This window comes from Delphinapterus leucas, chromosome 2, assembly GCF_059928025.1.
Source record: "Delphinapterus leucas isolate spDelLeu-1000000601 "Yukka" chromosome 2, BTC_Dleu_Yukka2, whole genome shotgun sequence".
NCBI lineage: Eukaryota > Metazoa > Chordata > Mammalia > Artiodactyla > Monodontidae > Delphinapterus > Delphinapterus leucas.
The window spans coordinates 62,627,669-62,648,897 of NC_143130.1; the positions used below are offsets into that span (position 1 = coordinate 62,627,669).

A 21,229-nucleotide genomic window follows, 5' to 3' on the forward strand; every position below is an offset into this window, starting at 1 on the left:
GAAAACGTATTTGCTACATGCTCTGGCTTTTATAGGTCAAGAAAGTTGATCTCTGTATTCTCATAATGCCTTTTTTATTGACAGGCTGCTTGTTGTAGATACTTATTTTTCTCTAAATAAAATGGATTAATTACAAGTAATGACAGTGGATCAGTCTTGCCTCTCTTAAACATAGGTCTTTACTATAATCTGCTTCCTAACTATCCTAACTGCCAAGATAATAAAATTGTGGATTTTAAGAGATGAAGAGCTGCTTAGAGGCTTCTAGAAGGGTTGCCACATGGGTCTTTTTGAGACTTTGATGAACGCGAAACTATAGACCTCCTCCCCAAAAATGTACTATGCACAAAATTTTGCATGGGATTTTGAGATTATCACACCACTTAGGACCCACCTAGCAGCCAAAGATCTCAAATTAAGATTCTCTGAACTAACACAGTCATTTTCCTACGGGTGAAAAAAAAATAGGCCCAAGGAAGGAAAGGAGCCTGTTTAGATGCTGAGGGAAGACAGGACCCAGACATTCTGATGCTCAGACATTTATACTGTTCACTCCAACAGCACCTCTTTAGATATCATTAGATCTCCTTTGTCCCAAAGCCTCTATCTGGGGAGATCCTGAGTTCAGAAGAACTTCCATAATATCTTGTATCCTACCCTTTGTAATTGGAATCACATCAGGAGCTGGTCAAATTTTACCTTGTGCTTATTGGAGAACAATACGTGCAAAACTGAGTTGTGACATTAGTCCTTCTTTTTTCACAGACTACCTCAAAGCCCAGAACTAAAGTTAAAATTAAAATGTAATAAAAGTGTTAAAAGTTTTTCTTGGGCTTCCCTGGTGGCGCAGTGGTTGAGAGTCCGCCGGCCGATGCAGGGGACACGGGTTCGTGCCCAGGTCCGGGAAGATACCACATGCCGCGGAGCGGCTGGGCCCGTGAGCCATGGCCGCTGAGCCTGCTCGTCGGGAGAGGCCACAACAGTGAGAGGCCCGCATACCGAAAAAAAAAAAAACAGATAAAAGTTTTTCTTTTCTTTTTTGTCTTTTAATTGTTTGTTTTAGAGAAATCAACGCTGAAGTGTTGCCTATATTTACACTCTGAAACTTAAAACTTTATTCTGTGCTGATCTTTATAACACTGGAAAGATCCCACTGAACTTACTCTTTGTTCTCTAAACTTTTCAATGGTCTCTGATTAAAAAAATAAAATTCCAGCCTGACCCAGGAAATTTGTCCAACCTGTGCCCATTCAGTTTTTCAGTCTGGAGCAGAATTCTTGCACCCAATCCAAACAGAGACTGTGAGAAGTGAGAGGACCCAGAAAGCCTTTTCTTCTGTGTGAAAAGGCCTGATCTTAAGTGGACCAATCAATGAAAGAAAAGGGCTCAAGCTGCAGCCTACAAATTACTTTGAGTTTACTGTGCTTGGGATGAGGTGCAGAAATCACACAGAACTGTAGGTAGACATGGAATAAAAACCACGTGCACATGCATTCTATCTGCAAAGGATTTCCTAGGTACTTACTAAACTATTCCTTCTGCGCAACCATCTTTTGCTTTTCTAGCAGCATGATGTAAGCTTACATTTCTTGAACACTTTACCATATGTGCCAGGTACTGTTCTAAACGCGTATTATTTTAATTTAATCTTCATAATAACCCTTTAAGGTAGTCTTATTACTATGATCATTTTATAAATGAGCAAACAGGTTTTCAAAGGCCAAGTAACTTGGCGAAGTTCACAGAACTTGTAAGTCGCGAAATTGAGCATCACATACAAACATCTGGCTTAAGTACTTGGGTTCGTTCGTCCTTCTCTGGTCAAATAAATAAGTACTGATACATTAAAGACTGGCAAAAACAAAGATTTTCCTAGGTACTGTATTATTTTCACCCAAATCTCCAGCCTTTCTTATTGATGGAAACCGGGTCGGACACACGGAGTGGACAGGGGGCTTCTGGTAGGAACGAGGCTGACGGAAAGAGACAGGGCGGGGGTGGGGTGGGGGCGTGTCTTTTAGAGGGCGTCGTGGCGCAAGGAAAAGCTCCTCCGGGGGTCTCCCCTCCCGGCCCCGACCGCCAGGCTCCTGTAGCCTCTGGGCCCGCAGCAGACCGCCACATCGCCGCGGCCCGGCCCCAGCGCCGTGCGGTCCAATCATCGGCGCGGCCTGGCGCCCCGCCCCTCCGCCGGGGCTATATAGGCCTCGGCCTCGCCTGGTGCATCACCGCAGTTGTCGCTCGGGCTTCAACCAAGGATCACCCGAGGAACGGAGGCCACGGCCCTGTTCGCGTTCGGTTCCACCCTCCCCACGTACCGCGCGCCGCCTCTCTGCGGCCGCCCGCTGAGCGCCGTCGCCGGCCTGAGCCCCCTCCCGCCTCCCTCCTCACCTCTCTATGTGTCCGCAGCTGGCCGGCGCGATGCGGCTGGGCCCGAGGCCCGCCACGCTGGGGCTGCTCCTGCTGTGCGCCGCGGCAGCCGGCGCCGGGGAGGCCGAGGAGTTGCACTACCCACAGGGAGAACACCGCGCCGACTACGACCGCGAGGCGCTGCTGGGCGGCAAGGTGAGGCGGCCAGGCCGGGGGCTGGGAGGGCCGGGCCTCGCAGCGCGGCCGCCGCGGGCTTTGTCCCGGGACAAAGGGGGCGGCCGGGCGAGGCCTGGCCGGGGCAGCCTGACAATGGGGGCCGGGCGGGGCGCAGCTCACTCTCCCGTGGACCCCGGGGGCTGTAAGGCTGAGAAAATAGCGCGGCCGAGGAGCCGGATCCCTTCTACCCTCCCTACAAGAGGCAGAATCACTGAGGTTGTGTAGGGGGCAGGGGCCTTGGAGAGCAGGTGTGGGTCACCCCAAAAGCCCTCGGCAAGGGTAGCTCTATTTTTCTCCACCATTTTGCCCTCCTGATAGTAATGCTTGACCACCCCCTGTATATCGCTTACCCCCCAAAGGAAGAAGTCGATGAATATGTTAAACTCACCCCCGAAGAGCAACACAAAAGACTGAAGTCAATCATAAAGAAAATTGACTTGGACTCAGATGGCTTTCTCACCGAAAGTAAGGACGTCCTACACAACTAACAATGGAGACAGCCCTTTGTAGGAGCCAGAAGTACAAACATTTAAGCAGGGTGTCTGTTGAGTGTAGATTTCTAGTGTTCCAATCAATTACAGGTACTGTGTGAGAGGGAAAAAAGGACATGGTGAGTAGGTTTTATACCTGGAAATCTTTAGACATAGGATACCAACTAACACTCAGTGCTTTCTCCAGTAATATATAAACATCACTGACCCTACATGGCATGGGCAAGTCATACCTAGAGCAAACGCCCTGCTCCTCACATGACTTTTTATCAATATCAACATGATTCACTTTAGAGAAACATGCTAAAAACCTTCTTAAGGCATTAAGTGGTTTATAGCTCTTTTGATATATGCTTCACTAGAATCTTAACAACTTGCTTCTTTCTATAAGCAAGTAGAAAAGGACCTGTTGCATGTGAATTATGTTTATCACAAATTATTATAACTGATAGAGGCCTTAGAATCATTATGTCCACCTCTTTTTGTAAGAAACTGAAGCCCAGAGGCATTAAGTGCCTTGCTCCAATGAGTGGCAAAGCCAGGATTAGAACCCATATCTCCTGCACTTAATTCAGTCTTTAATATCCTTCACTTAAAAAAACAAAGAAACAAAAACCAAAGTGAGTGCTCTTAGGTAGATTCTAGAGTCAGAAATGAAATGCACAGATTCTTAAAAGAATATTCCAAATAAATTGCTGTGCATCTGCCTCACCTCATTGCTTAATTCATGTGATGAACCCGATCAACTTTCGAAGTTGATCCTCAACAAAAATTCAGGAGCTGTTTTCTTATAACTCTTATTTAAATGCTGTTCAGCATCTGAAGAATGAAGTTGCTGGAGAGAGAATTATAAGCTGATTAGTAAATTCAAGATGTGTTGTCAATGAAGTATTCACATTGGTGCCCTCAGGAATATTAAGGTTTTGTTCCTTGTACTTAAAACAAACAACAGAACCTTTAGATTAATTATCCAATAAGAATAGGCCCATCTTTTGTTACACTAGAGAGCACATAAAACAAGTTGATTTGGAAGACTTGGTGCTATTTATCTGTAAGGGCCTACATGTGTTCAAATATTTAATAGTAAGCTTTTTAAAAAGTTAAAATTAAAAGGAACTTAGTCCAAATCTTCATTTTATAGATGAGAAAACAAAACCTAGAGAGGGTAAACTTATTCCTTACGGCAGAGCTGAAGTATGAACCCCTGTTTCTGACCTCTGTTTCGTTCTGTATTCTGTTAAGCCATGATGATCATTCCACTTGAGGACTGTTCAGGGAATTTTGCTTATTTGCACTTTAAGGGCCAGGACTGGACTCAGGTTCTTGAGAAACAGCTAAGTTCAGTTTGGGCTTTGAAGCCAAACATAGGTTTGAATCTAGACTCTGCTACTTACTAGCCGTGAGTCCTCAATTCCTAACCTCAATTTCCTGAACTGTAAAACAATTATTATAATTGCCTTGTTTTGAAGATTAGAGACAAAGTATATAGAGGACTTGATATATAATAATTGTTCAATACATGGTTGCCATAATTATTCTGCCCTGATTTAGAGTTTCAGGAGAGACAACGTGTCTTTACTTTTCTATTCACCTGACCTCCCCCAAACCAATAGAGGAGTACCACTCTTTAAACCAAATGGTGTATTATCTTTAAACCAAATGGGTACTCTTGCTTCCTTGCAAATATTCATGTTTTTCTTCCCCTCCCCTTTTTTCTATAACGCAGTATAGTAAATATTCCTATGATAGATTTTTAAAAGTTGATCTGAAAGTGGACATTTGCGATTTAGAAACTTTTCCCCTATGTCTTCAGGTACCCAGTTAAGACAGACAGCTGTTATAAGAAGGGCATAAATCATAATTGCTACCCATAACTTTTTAAAATTTCCTCCAGATGCTTTATGACATAGTTAAAGGGAATGTACTGTAACAATATTTCTCAAACTTCAGTCACTTGAGTACATTTTTCACAATTTAGGCCCTATTTACTTATCTATTATTTCCTTAATATAGTCTTGATTCAAGTTAATGTAAAATGTATTTTAAAGGAAAACTTTATATTTCATAAATGAAGAACACTATTTTTTCCAATACATATTAAAATAAATGGGCAGTTATTCAAATATTTGTGCTTCCTGAGATATCTGTGATAATTAGCAAAAGTTATCTACAATTTTTTGGATAATATGTTTTAAAAGTCAAGTGCTATTTTGGCCAATTGGTAGTTTATTTAATAAATACTTGTTGAGCCAGGTGCTTTCTAGGCATTTGGAGTACCTCCAAAACATACCAAAACATACCAAAACTCTCTGTACTCAAAGAGCTTACATTCTGTGTAGATCACATATTATAACATTCTTAAGACTCCAAACCGCTCTCCCCACCTCCTACTCCTATTTCTATGAATACAACTAGGCCAGTTCTCACCCACTATTTATATACATTAAAGATTTTTTTCTTCTTTTAAAGAATGTTTAGAAATTCTCACTCGTTTTAAGTATCAGAATTACTATCACATTCATTGTGTTCTGGGAAATTCTCATAGGTGAACTCAGTTCATGGATTCAAATGTCTTTTAAACATTATGCTATGCAAGAAGCGAAACAACAGTTTGTTGAATATGATAAAAACAGTGATGGTAGTGTGTCGTGGGATGAATACAATATTCAGATGTATGATCGCGTAATCGACTTTGATGAGAACACTGCTCTGGATGATACAGAAGAGGAGTCTTTTAGGCAGGTGAGTACAAGTGCACAAGCTTTTGATCCTATCAGTTCACTTTACCTTCCTGCATGAGTGAGCACAAGAGGCCTGAGGTCATAGATTGATTGCTTTGTTCTCTAGGCAATCACCTGTTTCACTTCAGTGGTCATTTTGATGGTTTCCTTTCTAGCCAGATTTAGGACTCTTACTCTGGACTACTTCAGTTATCCTTGCATCTGTATTTCTCAGCTGCATCATTTGTCCCCATTTCCAGGGTTGCTTTTTTAGTGTAATTTGAATATGTATCTCAATATTTTACTTTTTTTGTTATTGAACAATTGGTTTTATTATTATATTAAGAAGACTGTAGAGGCCTATTCCCATTTTTAAGCACGTAGTTTTATATAAAATAACTAAAATTTTTTTAAATTGTGGTAAGGTACACATAACAAAATTTACATTTTAACTACTTTTAAGTGTGCAGTTCAGTATTGTTTAGTACATTCACATTGTTAGGCAACCACCACTCGACTTTCTGTCTCTGAATTCAACTATTCAGGGTACCTCGTATAAGTGGAATCATACATTTTTGTGTGTGTGTGACTAGCTTATTTAACTTAACGTTCTCAAGGTTCGTCCATGTTGTAGTATGTGTTGGAATTTCCTTTTAAAGACAATAATATTCCATTATATGTATATATCACATTTTGTTTATCCATTCATCAATCAATGGACAGTTGAGTTGCTTCAGCTTTTTGGCTGTTGTGAGTAATGTTGCTGTGAACATGGGTGTACAAATATGTCTTCGTGACCCTGCCTTTAATTCTTTTGGGTATATATCCAGAAGTGGAATTGCTAGATCATATGGTAATTCTATTTCTAATTTTCTGAGGAACTACAATACTGTCTTCTATAGTGGCTGCACCATTTAAAATAACTTATTTTTGAAGATTCAGTATCACTGTGAGCTCTGTTGTGTCTCATTGTTTAATTTGTTGAAATATATTTCTTAAGCAGAGTTGAGGAAGACAGTATTTAGGAATCAGTAGGAACTTTTAAAGACTTTTTACTTAGTAATTACTAGGAACTTTTTAAGACAAATTACTATAAGCTTGAGAAATTACTATTTCAAATACTGTTGTACTTCAGAGGTAATTTTAAAGACTTTTTTTTTTTTGCGGTACGCGGGCCTCTCACTGTTGTGGCCTCTCCCGTTGCGGAGCACAGGCTCCGGACGCGCAGGCTCGGTGGCCATGGCTCATGGGCCAAGCCGCTCCGCGGCATGTGGGATCTTCCCAGACCGGGGCACGAACCCGTGTTCCCTGCATCGGCAGGCGGACTCTCAACCACTGCGCCACCAGGGGAGCCGTAAAGACTTTTTTTAAAAGAGTTTTTTGTATGTGGAAAAAATAAAACCAAACACCTTGTTGCAAATGTTGTGTCCCAAAATATTAATCAAGGGTGCTTGGAAAACATTTGAGGCTCCTCTATTCCTTAACTTACCTATCCCATTATTAGTATCTACCTTTTAGTTTTTACCATGGCCATATTTTATCAGTGTATATGCTATGTATTTTAGAATCATGTTGTCCACTTGGACTCTGTAGGCCGTCACTAACTCAAAATTGGTTGTTTCTCTGCTAATGATTATGCATATGCTATGCATACACCACTGGTGTGGAGGTTAAGAGCTCCAGCTTTGGGGCCAGTCTGCTTGGCTTCACATTCAGGCAGACCACTTAACAGTGGTGCAGCTTTAGGTTAAGTCAGACCTCCTTATGCCTCAGTTTCCTCATATCTAAAAATGGGAATGATAATAGTATGGAGAAACAGTAATAAATATTGAGAGTAGCAGTTGGACTGGTAAACTCTTCTGTGTTGGTTTGAAAGAATACTGTTGAAGAAAGCAGGTGTGATTCACATGTTTATCTTTAATATTTATATACAATCAGCTTTTGAAAGTTGTTTAAGCATTTGTTAACTATATCAGCTTTAGATTAGTTAGGATTTAATATATAGGGGAAAAATGTCTTTGCTCCTTTTTTTCTCCTTATTTGGGTCTTCATCTTACAGCAGACTGAAAAGAGTGCAAATCAGTCTTTTCACTACTTAGTGCTAAAAAGAAAACAAATGATAATAATGAGATCTGGGATTTGTCTACTAGTTATTCTCCTTTACTATAGGAATTAACTCATCTTAAAAGCATCATTCGCATTCCAAGACTTTTCTAAAACCAGACCATGGTATGATACTATGACTTCCCTTCCAGAGAATAATACAGAAGTTAAATACAGTATTTTAAAATCTTACTAGAATTAGATTCTGTCCTTTTTTTTTTTTTCACTCAAAAGATTCAATTAGCATCCCATCAAAAATAAGAAACGTGTGTGGTTTTTAAAATCTGTATTCTTTTGGGGGTTGGGGGTGTGGGATGAAATAATACATGATGTTGAGGAGAAAATCTTCACTTTGAAGAGGTACATGACTTGTTAATATAAAGTATTTATAAACAGTTTTTCTTTTAAAAGATGTCTAGTTCTAATGCTATGTTCCCCACCCAGGTACTCAGTACATGTTGATTATAAGACTCTACTTTTAAAGAATGAATTAGATGGACCTTAATAGCCTAAAGGAATTTATGGATCCCTAAAATGAACACTTCTCAATGGGAGTCCTAATGGTTATTCTTTGACAACACAGGAATATGTCTCTGCATGAAGTTCTATTTATAATACTTTATTAGATTTTGATATATATAGATATAACCCACTAAAAGTGGATGTGGGGTGTAAAGATGAACCCAGACACAGCTGCATTATTATTCAAAATAAAAAATCAAGGATGAAGAATGAATCGGTCTTAATCGAAGTAACAGACTAAACATTATACCATAAAATAATCATAAAAAGTAATTGGATATCTAAATAAAATAAAATGTTTCTATATGGAAGCCTAATAATAAACAAAAATCAACTTGATACCTGAGTTTTATCTTATTTTTGATGTTTCATATAGAGAATACAGATAGCCTGGAATAATGACCCTCTCAGGCTGTGAAATGTCTGAAAAAGCATTTCTTTATGATCTGATGAACAAGTATAGTCAGCACTTTTAAGCAGGATAATTAAAGTTTGAGGACCAACCTGGCAGAAGCTCAATTGCTCTAACTTCTAAAGCCAGCTGCTGAATGTGCATGTATAAGCAACATTTATTTATATAAGATATTATCTTGCATGTGGTTAATCAGAATAAGACCTAGGCTTTTTTTCTGGTATCACAGGTTACATATTTACTCATGTAAAATTTTTAGTCTACCAAAAGATGGCAGTTTTGTTCTTCACAAGTTTCTATTACAATATAAAATAAACGAGTATGGTAGTTTCTATCTTTTTACTACTGTGTATAGTACTTCCTACTCTCGACTAAAATACAAGGTCTTTATACAGAAGAGAAAAGTGTTGAGGTTTTATGAAACTGATAGTCTTTTGTTGTTCTCTTTTAGAAATTTGCCACTTTGAAAAACGTCTTTCAGTGTATTGGCTTCTTTAATATGAGTCTCTTAAATTGTGTTCCTCAAATGACTAAAACTTTTAAAAATCACATTATTTCATTTTATTTTTAAAACTGAGAAATGTAAACCAGAAAATACCTTTTTTTTTTTTTTAAAGAAATCTTAGCTGTTGAAAGAGATCCTTTCTTTCCATAGGCAAATTTGGCCAAATTCCGCTCCCTCTGCTGAAACATGGACCTCTTGCTCTGAATTGAAGGGTTCTTTCATAAGGAAATCTAAGCACTTAGTATTTTGAATAGTGATTTATTCAAAAAGAACTTGATTGACTCAACAAAGTACCTCATTATGAAATGTTAAGTTAAAACAGCTATTTGGAAACAGTGTTTTCCCCCTGTCGTGACTGGGTGGATATAACTGGCTAGTGGAATCTGGATGTTTAAAAGACAAATTCTTTGGGGAAAGAAATGAGCCTCTCCACTGTAAATCAATCATCGTAAAAGAACTAGTGTTTCAGTAAATGACTGCTACCTAACCTCTAGTATTCCAAAAAACCGAAAAGAGTATTTCTTTTCAACAGTGAATCACATAAGTTAAGAGCTTCTAAAATATTTGAAATTGTACTTTTTCAAAAATGTGCAGTTTAATACACTTTAAGTTTATAGAAAGTTATTCCCAGAAATTCTCAAAATAGAATTTATGCAGGATTAGCAATATGCCACTATTGGCTTCCAAGGCTCTTAATCACAGAATTACCTTTGAGAAATTCATTAAAAGCAGCCTTGTCCCTAATAGCTGCTACTTCTTGATTTCCTATCAGAGTGTACTTGGGGGAAAAAAAGGAAGATGGGTGTGAGAAAGTAGAAGAGGGTATGATTATTTAACCTCGACCTCAAGATAGGCCCTTTTCAGCTTTTGATGTGTTTTAGCTGGACATACAGAATTAGCACTGTAAAGAGCCTACAAAGAGTAGACTTCCAAATATTATGTACATTTATCAAAAGTATTCTCATTAAAGGACTATTTTTTGAAACCTGTTAACCTGTTTTTGAAAAGTCATTTTGAAGACCAGAAATAGTTAGAAATAGACATACCAAGAATTAATACATAGTCTAAATTTATTGCTTTGGGGACATTAAAAAAATTATTGAGACTGTTAAAGAAGATAGTGTGTAGTACTGTAGAAAGAACAGGGAGGATCCAAGTTCAACATATTTTAGCTGTTTTCCTGACATCCCTTTCAATAAATCATTTTATTTTAATCTCAGTTTTTCTATCAATAATAGTAATATGTAACATTTGTTTAATACCTAATACTTAAGGTTTCTAATTGCTTGATAGGAATTCTCATCCCAGTTGCTTAACAGAGATTTTTTTTCTTATTTATTATAAATTGTTCAATTTATTTAAACTAAAAAAAAAACAGTTCACCCATTTCTGTCATCTCCCCACCTCCCCACCTCTGGCAACCACCAGTCTGTTCTCTGTGTCTTGAGCTTGGTTTGGGGGGAGTTTTTTGTTTGTTTGTTTTTAGATTCCACATATAAGAGATCATACAGTATTTGTCTTTCTCTGACTTATTTCATTTAGCATAATGCCCTCAAGGTACATCCATATTGTCTCAAATGGCAAGATTTTATTCTTTTTTATGGCTGAATAATAAGTCCCCTACATTCGAATGAGTTCCATTTGTAAGTCCGATTTGTTTTGTTCGTTAAGTTCAACAAAGTTAGCCTGGGTACCCAACTAACACAATTGGCTATATAGTACTGTACTGTAATAGGTTTATAATACTTTTCACACAAATAATACATAAACACAAACAAGAGAACATTTTTAATCTTACAGTACAGTACCTTGAAAAGTACAGTAGTGCAGTACAACAGCTGGCATACTGGGGCTGGCATCGAGTGAACAGGCAAGAAGAGTTACTGACTGGAGGAGGGAGAGGAGGTGGGAGATGGTAGAGCTGAAGGATCGTCAGCAATAGGAGATGGAGGGCAAGCTGCAATTTCACTCACGCCTGACGCTGATGCCACAGGTTCTGGTTGCTTTCTGGATTCAATTCTATCTACCGTCTTGAAAAAACGATCCAGTGATACCTGGGTAGTAGCTCTTTCTTTCTTGTCACAGATGACACGGTAGCACTGGGTTGCACTCTGAACGGCTACTGCAAATTGATGTACCATTCGTGTACCATTCGTGTACCATTCTACGTTTGGGTCTTGTGCCTCGAAAAGTAACAGTGCCTCCTCAAATAATGAAAATCCCCTTGCCATTTCCTGTATCGTGAATCTCTTCAGTTCTTTAGTTACTTCTTTTTGTCTCTCTTCATCCTTTCTCTGGGCCTCCAATTCCATCTTTTCGCCTCGTTCCACTCTCTCAATTATTTTCACTTTTGTTTCTATTGTTATCGCTTGGTGCTTCTTAGCAGTACCAGCTACATTACCACTGCTTTTACGCTTGCTTCCGGACATCCTGGGCTTGAAATAAAGATACTGTACTACTGTACTGTATACAGTATTGTACAATAAAGTACACAAAAGCACAACCACTTGTAGAGGATGCACGCACGTGACAGTGTATGCCCGTCATGTAAACTAACTTACGTGATTGGACATACTATATATTGGCTATTGTAAATAATGCTGCAGTGAACATAGAGGCTCATATATCTTTTTGAGTTAGTGTTTTCACCTTCTTTGGATGAATACCCAGAAGTGGAATTCCTGGATCAGATGGTAGTTCTATTTTTAATTTTTTGAGGAATCTCTATACTGTTTTCCGTAGTAGCTGCATCAATTTACATTCCCACCAACAGTGCACAAGAGTTCTCTTTTCTCCATATCCTTACCAACACCTGTTATTTCTTGTCTTTTTTGTAACAGCCAGGTGTGACATCTCATTGTGGTTTTGATTTGCATTTCCCTGATTTATGATGTTGAGCATCTTTTCATTTACCTGTTGGCCATCTGTATGTATTTGGAAAATGTCTATTCAGATCTGCCCATTTTTTTAGTTGGACTGTTTGGGTTTTTTTCTATTGAGTTGTACAAGTTTTTTATATATTTTGGATATCAGCCTCTTATCATATATATGATTTGCAAATATTTTCTCCCATTCAGTAGCTTTCATTTTATCGATGGTTTCTTTTGCTGTGCAGAAGCCTTTTAGTTTGATGTAGTCCCACTTGTTTATTTTTGCTTTTGGTGTCAGATTATCCCAGTTGTATAGGTGAGGAGACCAGAGAGGTTAAGCAATTTGCCCTAAGTAATAAGCTAGTGAGTGGCATTGCTGGAATTCAGATCTGAGTTTCTCTGACTCTAGAGCCTGTGTCTCTGTACTGCTTCTAATAAATGTTTGTTATTTGCCCAACTTACCTTCAGAGGGATGATGTGAAGATAAAATATGATAATGGGTGTAAATGTACTTTAGATTTCACATAGTTGTATTTTTCGAAGTATTTTTAATGATGTTATGGTATGGATGAGACCTTTAAACGTGTTCAATATTTAATTTTCAAAGCTTCATTTAAAGGACAAGAAGAGATTTGAAAAAGCTAACCAGGATTCAGGTCCTGGTTTGAATCTTGAAGAATTTATTGCTTTTGAGCATCCTGAAGAAGTTGATTACATGACGGTAAGGAAGAAACATTTCAAGATGACTATTGAATGACCAGAACTTTAAAACTTGCTTTTACAAAGTAATTAAAATGAATTGTATGGCAAACAGAATTTTGAGAGACAGGAAGATCTAGTTTTCCCTGCTTAAGATAAGGAGTGGGAAGAAGGAGGTTTTCTGGTGGGGTGTGCTTATTGGGAGGAAGAAGGTAAGGAATGAGTTTTCTTTAATCTCTGTAACATATATGAGCATCAGTCTTTCCCTGGCTAGTTTCTGTTTCATAACCACAGTATCTTCAGTGCCTTCCTTGTCTTTTTGTAGTTTTCCGACTTTCCTCTGGTGTTTCAGTATTAGTAACACTAGAACCTCCTATTTAGTTTACAGCATCACTTGTGAAAACTTTTGGTCTGGGAAAATGTATCACATTTGGATCCCCTTTCATAGGGTGTATGGGGGTAGGGTAGGGAGTACAGCTGCTAATGACTAATGATGTTTTTGCAACTTTAGGCATAATGAGTCCTCTCATCCCTTTAGTGCTTAAAAGAAGTACCAGCTCTTCAAAATTTTGTTGGACTCTAGGTTTAATTTAACACTGATTAAGTCCCTCCTATGACTTGATAAGCTTCTTGAGAACAGAAACTATCGTATTGGAGGGTAAAGATTAATATAAGACATGGCTTTTAAAAAATAGGCTAAACATTTATATTGAGGTCTGTTGCCTGGCATCAGCCTCCAGCCATGTGGCTTAGTTCCCTGGACATTTCAGTGAGGGGAGATGTAGCTTTTTGTTTAATGGGTCATGGTCAGATGCTGCTACCTTGTTAGCCAGGCTGCAGATATGTTTTTCATGACCTAGTTTAAGAACATTGGCACAATTTGTTTAATTAGGGCCAATTAGGGCCAAAAATTGAGCCCTAGCATGGTAGGCAGAGGATGTTGGATCTTGATTGAGGAATAAGGAACAGTTGAAGACTGAGGAGGGAAATGACCAATGAAAGCAATGAAATAATTTAGGCATTATATGTTATGGCCCCGGAATACAAGGTGGCAATGGAATGAATTAGACTTGACCAACATTTTGAAGAAAGCATAGACAGGATTGTTGACTGACTAAGCACGGGAAGGGAGGGGGGCAAGAGTCAGAGATGACTGTGAGGTTTGGGGCTGGCGTAACAATGAAAGCCCATTGCAGAATGGGGTGTGTCAGTATGGGGAAGTATGTTCTTTGTGCTGAGTTGGCCTTGATGGCAGCATATAAGGTGTGTGACCATAAATTGGTGTCTCATTCAGAGCAGCTTCATTAATTCCTATTTACCTTAATTGTTTTTGCGTATCCCTTTTTCCCTTTAAGGATATGTTTGATATAGGAAAAGGCAGGAGTACAAGATCAACTAAGTGATTCTACTTTGGATTAAAATTTGGAATTTAAAGATATTTTCATTCACGTAGTTCCAAAAATTATTTTAACCAAGGCAACATTATTGTAATAAGTCTATTGTTTCCCAAGAGGATTACTTGAATGGAGGAATAATCATTTTGATCAGTGATTCTTTCACTGGGTCACAGACTTCTTAAAAAATATGATGCAAACTATTGTTTCCCAAGAGGATTACTTGAATGGAGGAATAATCATTTTGATCAGTGATTCTTCTACTGGGTCACAGACTCCTTAAGAAATAATGATGCAAACTATATACTGTGTCCCAGAAAAATCCTATGTATGTCCATGCTCATACACGTGAAGTATTGGATTATAATTTCAAGAGATTCTCAGATCCTCTCTCTAAAACCAATCTTTGGATATCCAGGTTAAGATCCCCTGGTTTCTATATATAAAATCTGTAATATTTGATTTTAAAAAACGCCAACAACTTGTATTTCAGTGTTATTTCATACAGATGTAGATAAAGCCCCTGGGTTTGACTAGAATGGTAGACTTTTGAGAATACATTTCATTATAGTTGTGATGCTAGAATCCAGATTGAAAGGTATTTGGGTGGCAGTAGGTAATGAGGAAACGAGAACAGTAAGGTATAACCTATGAGAGGAAAAGAAAAACCAGGATGGTAGCTAAAGAGTGCAGCATAGTCATTGGGGACTTGAATGTTTTTAAAGGCATAGAAGAAGGAGCTAGTGAAAAAGAGATTGGAGCCTTGGGAGAGGCTGGAGTTAAGAGTGAAAGAAAGCACTCAGGAAATGGGGCAGTATGGGATCTAGGAAGACAGTTGAGGGCTTCACCCTAGAGAAGAGGGGGAGAGAGCTTTAACTGCTGAGATCAAAGGCCTAAAATGATGAGAGGAAAAGGCATATATAGAGGTAATTAAAGGTGAGGATGCAATACTGGGAAACAAGGAAGCATTTCAGAAGACCTGTACCATGTTTAGAAAAACAGGAGGGTCTTTGTCAAGAGTGTATTGGAGAGAGTTAGGGTGAGGCCCAAGGAAAATGGAGGTTTCAAAAAACAGCTGTAGAGTGTATGTTAGGGAAGGTGAGGCAGAGATAGACTTCCAAGCTGCAGTGAGACCCCACCAAAATGGCAAATTAATTTACAAGGACTAGTTTCTATTTTTGTATCTTTCTCTGATTCTGGAATAAAGGAGAAAGTGAAGTGAGTCTGATACTAGATGGGGATTGGCATAATAAGAAGAGGGTACAAGGGGATATAGGAATATAATAAGGGAAGTACTGAAGCAGCTGGCCATTAAATGGGTCATCTTGGGTCAAGTATAAGGAGAAAGGGTGTGGTCTCTGGGTCAGAGGAGAGTGGTTGGTAAGAAGCCTTGGTAAGCGTGAGGAACAGATTTGGGGGCAATCTGGTGTGGATAGGGTAGATTGGTAGAAGAAGAAGCAGGGAAGTTGAGGTTTTATAGGGGACTGCCCCATTTCAGGTCTGGGGGTAGAACAGCAGCTCTATTCAAAGACATCTGAGACAACGGTTCTTTTGGGGTTGTTAATAGATTTGAGGGAAAGTGGAATTAAAGCACAAAGGTAGTAAGATACGTCATTCTTCAGGAGGGTAATGTGCAGAAAATAGGAGTGTGAGTTTAGTGCCGAGGCTGTTCAGGAGGGTGAAGTGGAGTGCTCAATAATAGAAACTTAAGGATGTTGAATTTTAAGCTACTTAATGTTTGGGGTTTTATTCCTGCTTCTAAATTCCAGTGTTTAGAAAGATTGTCTTGCAACTATGGACAACCAAAATAATTATTCCTAAATAAGTTCTGTAGTAGCATTGATTCAGATGGTGGTGGGATTGAAACTTTTGTGACTAATTTTTTGTGTGTGTGTGTGTGTGTGTGTGAACGGACACGCAATAGGAATTTGTCATTCAAGAGGCTTTAGAAGAACATGACAAAAATGGTGATGGATTTGTTAGTTTGGAAGAATTTCTTGGTGACTACAGGCGGGACCCAAGTAAGTAGCTTGGGGATGTGTGGAAGGGGGTGGGGAAGAAGAAAGAAATTGAAAGACAGTCTTGCTCATTGAGAGTTCTGTTTGACAGAGGAAAATGGAAGAAGAACTAGGCCTGATTCCTCCTTGTTCTGCCAAGTTCAGTAAAATACGAGGGAAACAAAGGAACTTAAAGCTTATCTGAGAATGCTGTTTTTACTTACTTTTAGTTCCACATCTAGATCCAAGCATTTTTATTCCTTTTCAAACAAATACAATGTAATCATTAATCCAAATGGGTGAGGAAGTAAAGGTTGATATTTTTAAATAGACTTCTGTACCCTTGCATGTAGATCTTGAAAGAGAAGAAAATATAGAATCCTATAAATACTGCAGTAAGACTGGAAGGTGGCTTACTGAGTGTTTGAAATTTGAGGAGTTTTTAAATGCAGCCTTTTCTGAAAGCAGCTGTCTTTTCAGAATTGTTGCTTAAAAGCATCACTTATTGTGAATGTCACTTTAAAATTACACATGGCATTGCTTTGTAAGAGCACGCAGGAAGCTTTAGTCACATGATGTACGTAAAAACATTACCTAGCTCAAACTTGGGAAAACTGTATCCGAACAAGTAGCAGCAGTTACCAAAATTACTAGTTTGTGATAATAAGCAACAATTTTAAAACTCTGAGTATCACTTTTGAAAATTACTATAGAGTTTATACTTAATTCAGGACTTTTCAGTTAAGTACCTCTGTTTCTTTGGGCCTCCTTTATCTGGTGAGCTTTAAATTCATTTCCTTTATTCTAGGGGTATACCAAACTTCTTATTGGATACATGTGATATTCTTGCATATGCATGTTTATGTTCTTGGGGTTTTTTTTTAATATATTAAGCAGCAAATGAAGATCCAGAGTGGATACTCGTTGAGAAAGATAGATTCCTGAATGATTATGACAAAGATGCTGACGGCAGGCTTGATCCCCAAGAGCTGTTGTCTTGGGTAGTACCCAACAATCAAGGCATTGCACAAGAAGAGGTAAGTGTTACAGAATTACTCTCTCATCCCCAAATTGGCGGTACTGGTAGTAAAGGAAATTCAAAATCTTAAGCCAAAGAAAGAAGTAGTGGAGTTATTTATTTAGGAATAATGCATTGCTATTTATTGATTTAAATCTATGATCTGTTTTAGATTTTCAAGGGCACAAAGAAGTTAAGATTGTATCATGTATTAATCTGATAGCACAATAGAATAATAAAAATTTGTATTTACCTATAGGGGCTCAAAATGAGTTATATTAATTTTGCTTTACTTTGAGATATCCTGAATTGGATTTGAGTTGGGAGGAGGCAGAACCCAGCAGAAATTAAGGAAGGAGGTAATGAGAGACTCCGTAGACAGACCTGGTCACAATGGTTAATATTTTTAGATACTTAGACAATAATGAGTACTTGGCATACCTGAATGGTTTTGACAAATCAAATCACATTAAAATGTGAACATCTTGCCGAAAATGCTTATTACACTTGACACCTTTTTGTTTTGTTTTATTTTAAAGGCTCTTCATCTAATTGATGAAGTGGATTTGAATAGTGACAGAAAGCTGTCTGAAGCAGAGATTCTGGAGAACCAGGACTTGTTTCTTACCAGCGAAGCCACAGATTATGGCAGACAGCTTCAGGATGAATATTTCTATCACGATGAGCTTTAATCCCTGGGTATATCTGAGTAGAGTACTGGCTCCTTTTATAGTTTGTTACCAGCTTTACTTTTGTGATAAAATGTTGATGTTATATTTTACATTCTTACGTCTTACCACAGTCAAGATTAATGTACACTAAAATTTTGGCCTTTTAGAAGAAACGTAAAACAAAAACCTGATATTTATTTCAAAACATATTGAAGAAATGAAATAATATCGTGCCATATGACAACATAGTCTTTCCTAAATATTCCATTTGTTTAGTACTGTATTATGGAATATTTGAGTTCTGTTTCCATACTTGAAAAAATGGAGGATTCTAGAGGTGGCTGAACAATGTTATTTAAGTAGTATATGACTGAGCTATCAATTTTTGTTTTAAGTAGATTTAATTTGGGAACTGACAGAAGGACATTGTGTTTAGTTTTAGCATTTTTGTTTTAAAACCTTTAAAGGAACCTTAGAAGGACTTATGCCTCACATGTTAATGTTGAGAAGTTCTGCTTAATTTTAAAATGGTTTCTATAAAAGGTTTTATTGTATGAAATAGAACTTTATATTTTTGCATATGTATAGATAGTAATTATATTTAATGTGTAACTATAGCATTATGGTGTGTGGAATTTGACATTGTCCAGAACTCTTTTCTTTTTTTTGACTGATTAAAAATGAAATGTCCTATCTTTTTATATGTGTGTTTGTTTTTCTTTAATCTTTCACGTAAACCTTGAATTTAGCAAAAGTTTTGTTGTATTATACATTACTTCACCTCATCCATTCCTGTATTTTATTTGGGGAGTGAATGTTCTCAAAACTCTGTTAAATTATATTCTTGCTGCATATTCTTATTTTGCCTTTTTTTTTTCTAGATAAAAGAATCATTATAATTGAATGTGCACCTGACACATTTCAGTTGCTATTGTGGCAAATGTGGTCTTGCTATTTGGGGCTAGAAATAATCATAAGAACTACACAGGTTGAAATCACCAGTAGAGCTGGTTAGTTACCAGCAGTAGAACTCAAGATCAGTCATACTGAAATTAAAATCATACTTGATAAGCATTTGTCCACACCTAAATGGTCAGTTTTAACCTTATTCAGGAAGTCAACTTATTACCTTTGTGGGGAGTAAGAAAAGTGAGAAGGTGAGAAATTCATTTTTTCATAGCTTTGACTCACAGATAGTTTTTCTGTTTTCTTAAATTACTTTTATTTGTGGGTGAAGAGGTCAGCTATGCATTCTATTAATCTTTTCCCAATCTAAAGTTGTCTCCTTTATAGCACACACAGCACTGGAGGGCTCAGCCAGTCTTTATGAGTTATTAGAGAAAATCTGAAGCCCTTTTCTAATAGAATTAACTGCATCAGCTTACCTTTCTACTGCTCCCACCTCTGCTGATGTGAGTCGCGAATGCAAATTGTAGCCTCTCACACTTTAGTGATAGCTTGCTTACCCTGGTATCTAAAGTATATGGTTTTCATTTTAACTTACTTACACAATACCTGTCTAGCCTTTTAAGAATTAAAGATATACTATTATCACTCATCTGCTACTTGTCAGACTTATTGAAGTTGGGATATTTGGAATAACCAGTTTGATTAGCATACTAACCATTTGTTTTTCTCACTAGATTCTCCAAAATCTATACCAGAATTGTTAGATCATTGGATATGGCTTTTATTTTTAATCTTAATGAGTTAAGAGTTAGCATTCTACATTGTCTTGATTTCATGCAGATATAAGAATTTTGGTGACATTATTAGCGGTCACAAATATCTGTACTCCTTCAGTTCCTGGCATAAAGAAAATTACACTTTCCAGCCCCCATGTGGGTGAGCAAGGGCTAGTTCTGACCAGTTAAATGTGAGTAGAAGTAGTATGTGTCACTCCCAGACCAGGCCAGTGACAAACCTTTGCCATGGCATTGTAGAGGATGCCTCACTTGAAATGGTGAAGCCACAAGATCAAAGTAGTCTTGATTTCTGAGTGACCACATGGAGGTCAGTTGGACCATCAGTGGACTTTGCATGATCAAAAAATAGACTTTTATTATGTTAAGCTACTAAGATTTTGGTGTGTGTGTTTTGGTTTTTTGTTTTTTAAACTACAGCAGAGCCCAGCCTATCCTTACTAAGTGAAGATTTAGTATTAAACAATTGGCTTTTATAAGCATATAGAGAAGAATCATCATCTACTTGCACGGAGTTTCTATATCTTCTGCTAATTCAAAATAGAAAAGTTTATTTTTAAGGCTTTTATTTGGATTTAAATTTTAAATAAGCCTCTTTAAAAATAAAACTTTAGGGCTTCCCTGGTGGCGCAGTGGTTGGGAGTCCGCCTGCTGATGCAGGGGACGCGGGTTCGTGCCCCGGTCCGGGAAGATCCCACATGTGGAGCGACTGGGCCCGTGAGCCATGGCCGCTGAGCCTGCGCGTCCGGAGCCCGTGCTCCGCAACGGGAGAGGCCACAACAGTGAGAGGCCCGCGTACCGCGCAAAAAAAAAATATATAAAAAAAAAAAAAATTTAATAGAATTAGGATAATTTGAATTTATTCTTATGGAATGAGAGTAAAGATAGAATGAGGCTTTTTGAATAAGCTGATTCTGGCTGAAGGACTTAATTACTTCCATTGTTTGACTTCAGGTACTACTTCAAAATGGAAAAGTTGGCAGTATTTGCACAAATCAGTTCACATGTGGCTCTGATTGGGCAAATATACAGGACAGAAAATGACTTTCTAGTTTGTGGTATGAACTTAAAGGAAGCCAGGATATTCATAGTAAAAGCCATGATGTCACGTTTGCCTTACTTATTAGTTCTTTCCTTTGCAGTTTTGTTTTTTTTTAAACAGAATTTATTTTTCGAGCAGTCTTAGATTCACAGCAAAATTGAGCAAAAAGGTAGTTATTTCCCATACACTCTGCTCTTTGCATATGCACAACCCCCTGCACTATCAAAATCCTGCACCGGAGTGGTATATTTGTTACAATTGATGAGCCTACATTGACACATTATTATCACCCAAAGGCCACAGTTTACATTAGGATTCACTCTTGGCCTTGTATATTCTGTGGGTTTGGACAAATCCACCTTTATACAGAGTAGTTTCACTGCCCTAAAATCCTCTGTGCTCTGCCTTTATTCATTCCTCCTGCACCAAACCCCTGGCAAACACTAAACTTACTGTCTCCTTAGTTTTGCCTTTTCCAGAACATCGTATAGTTAGAATT

General features: G+C 38.0%; 1 protein-coding gene across 3 annotated transcripts; it reads left to right on the forward strand.

Annotated features, from left to right (window-relative positions):
* Nucleotides 1–2,201: 2,201 nt before the first annotated feature.
* On the forward strand, nt 2,202–18,686 carry RCN2 (reticulocalbin 2). 3 transcript variants are annotated; one of them, XM_022580125.2, is made up of 7 exons: nt 2,202–2,562; nt 2,943–3,048; nt 5,620–5,816; nt 12,814–12,927; nt 16,224–16,320; nt 17,191–17,333; nt 17,854–18,686. In XM_022580125.2, exons 1-7 carry the CDS (start codon nt 2,395–2,397, stop codon nt 18,004–18,006), a joined length of 978 nt encoding a protein of 325 aa, XP_022435833.1. In that variant the 5' UTR covers nt 2,202–2,394; the 3' UTR covers nt 18,007–18,686. The 3 variants fall into 3 exon arrangements, with proteins under 3 accessions (XP_022435833.1, XP_022435832.1, XP_089763094.1); XM_022580124.2 differs by having other exon boundaries at nt 17,194–17,333; XM_089906968.1 differs by having other exon boundaries at nt 12,826–12,927.
* The last annotated feature ends 2,543 nt before the right edge of the window (nt 18,687–21,229 follow it).

Coding starts and splice junctions, on each gene's coding strand:
- RCN2 (XM_022580125.2), top strand. CDS start 2,395: ATGTGTCCGCAGCTGGCCGGCGCGATGCGGCTGGGCCCGAGGCCCGCC. Junction 2,563..2,942: donor AGGCGCTGCTGGGCGGCAAG/GTGAGGCGGCCA, acceptor TACCCCCCAAAG/GAAGAAGTCGATGAATATGT. Junction 16,321..17,190: donor TGACTACAGGCGGGACCCAA/GTAAGTAGCTTG, acceptor TAATATATTAAG/CAGCAAATGAAGATCCAGAG.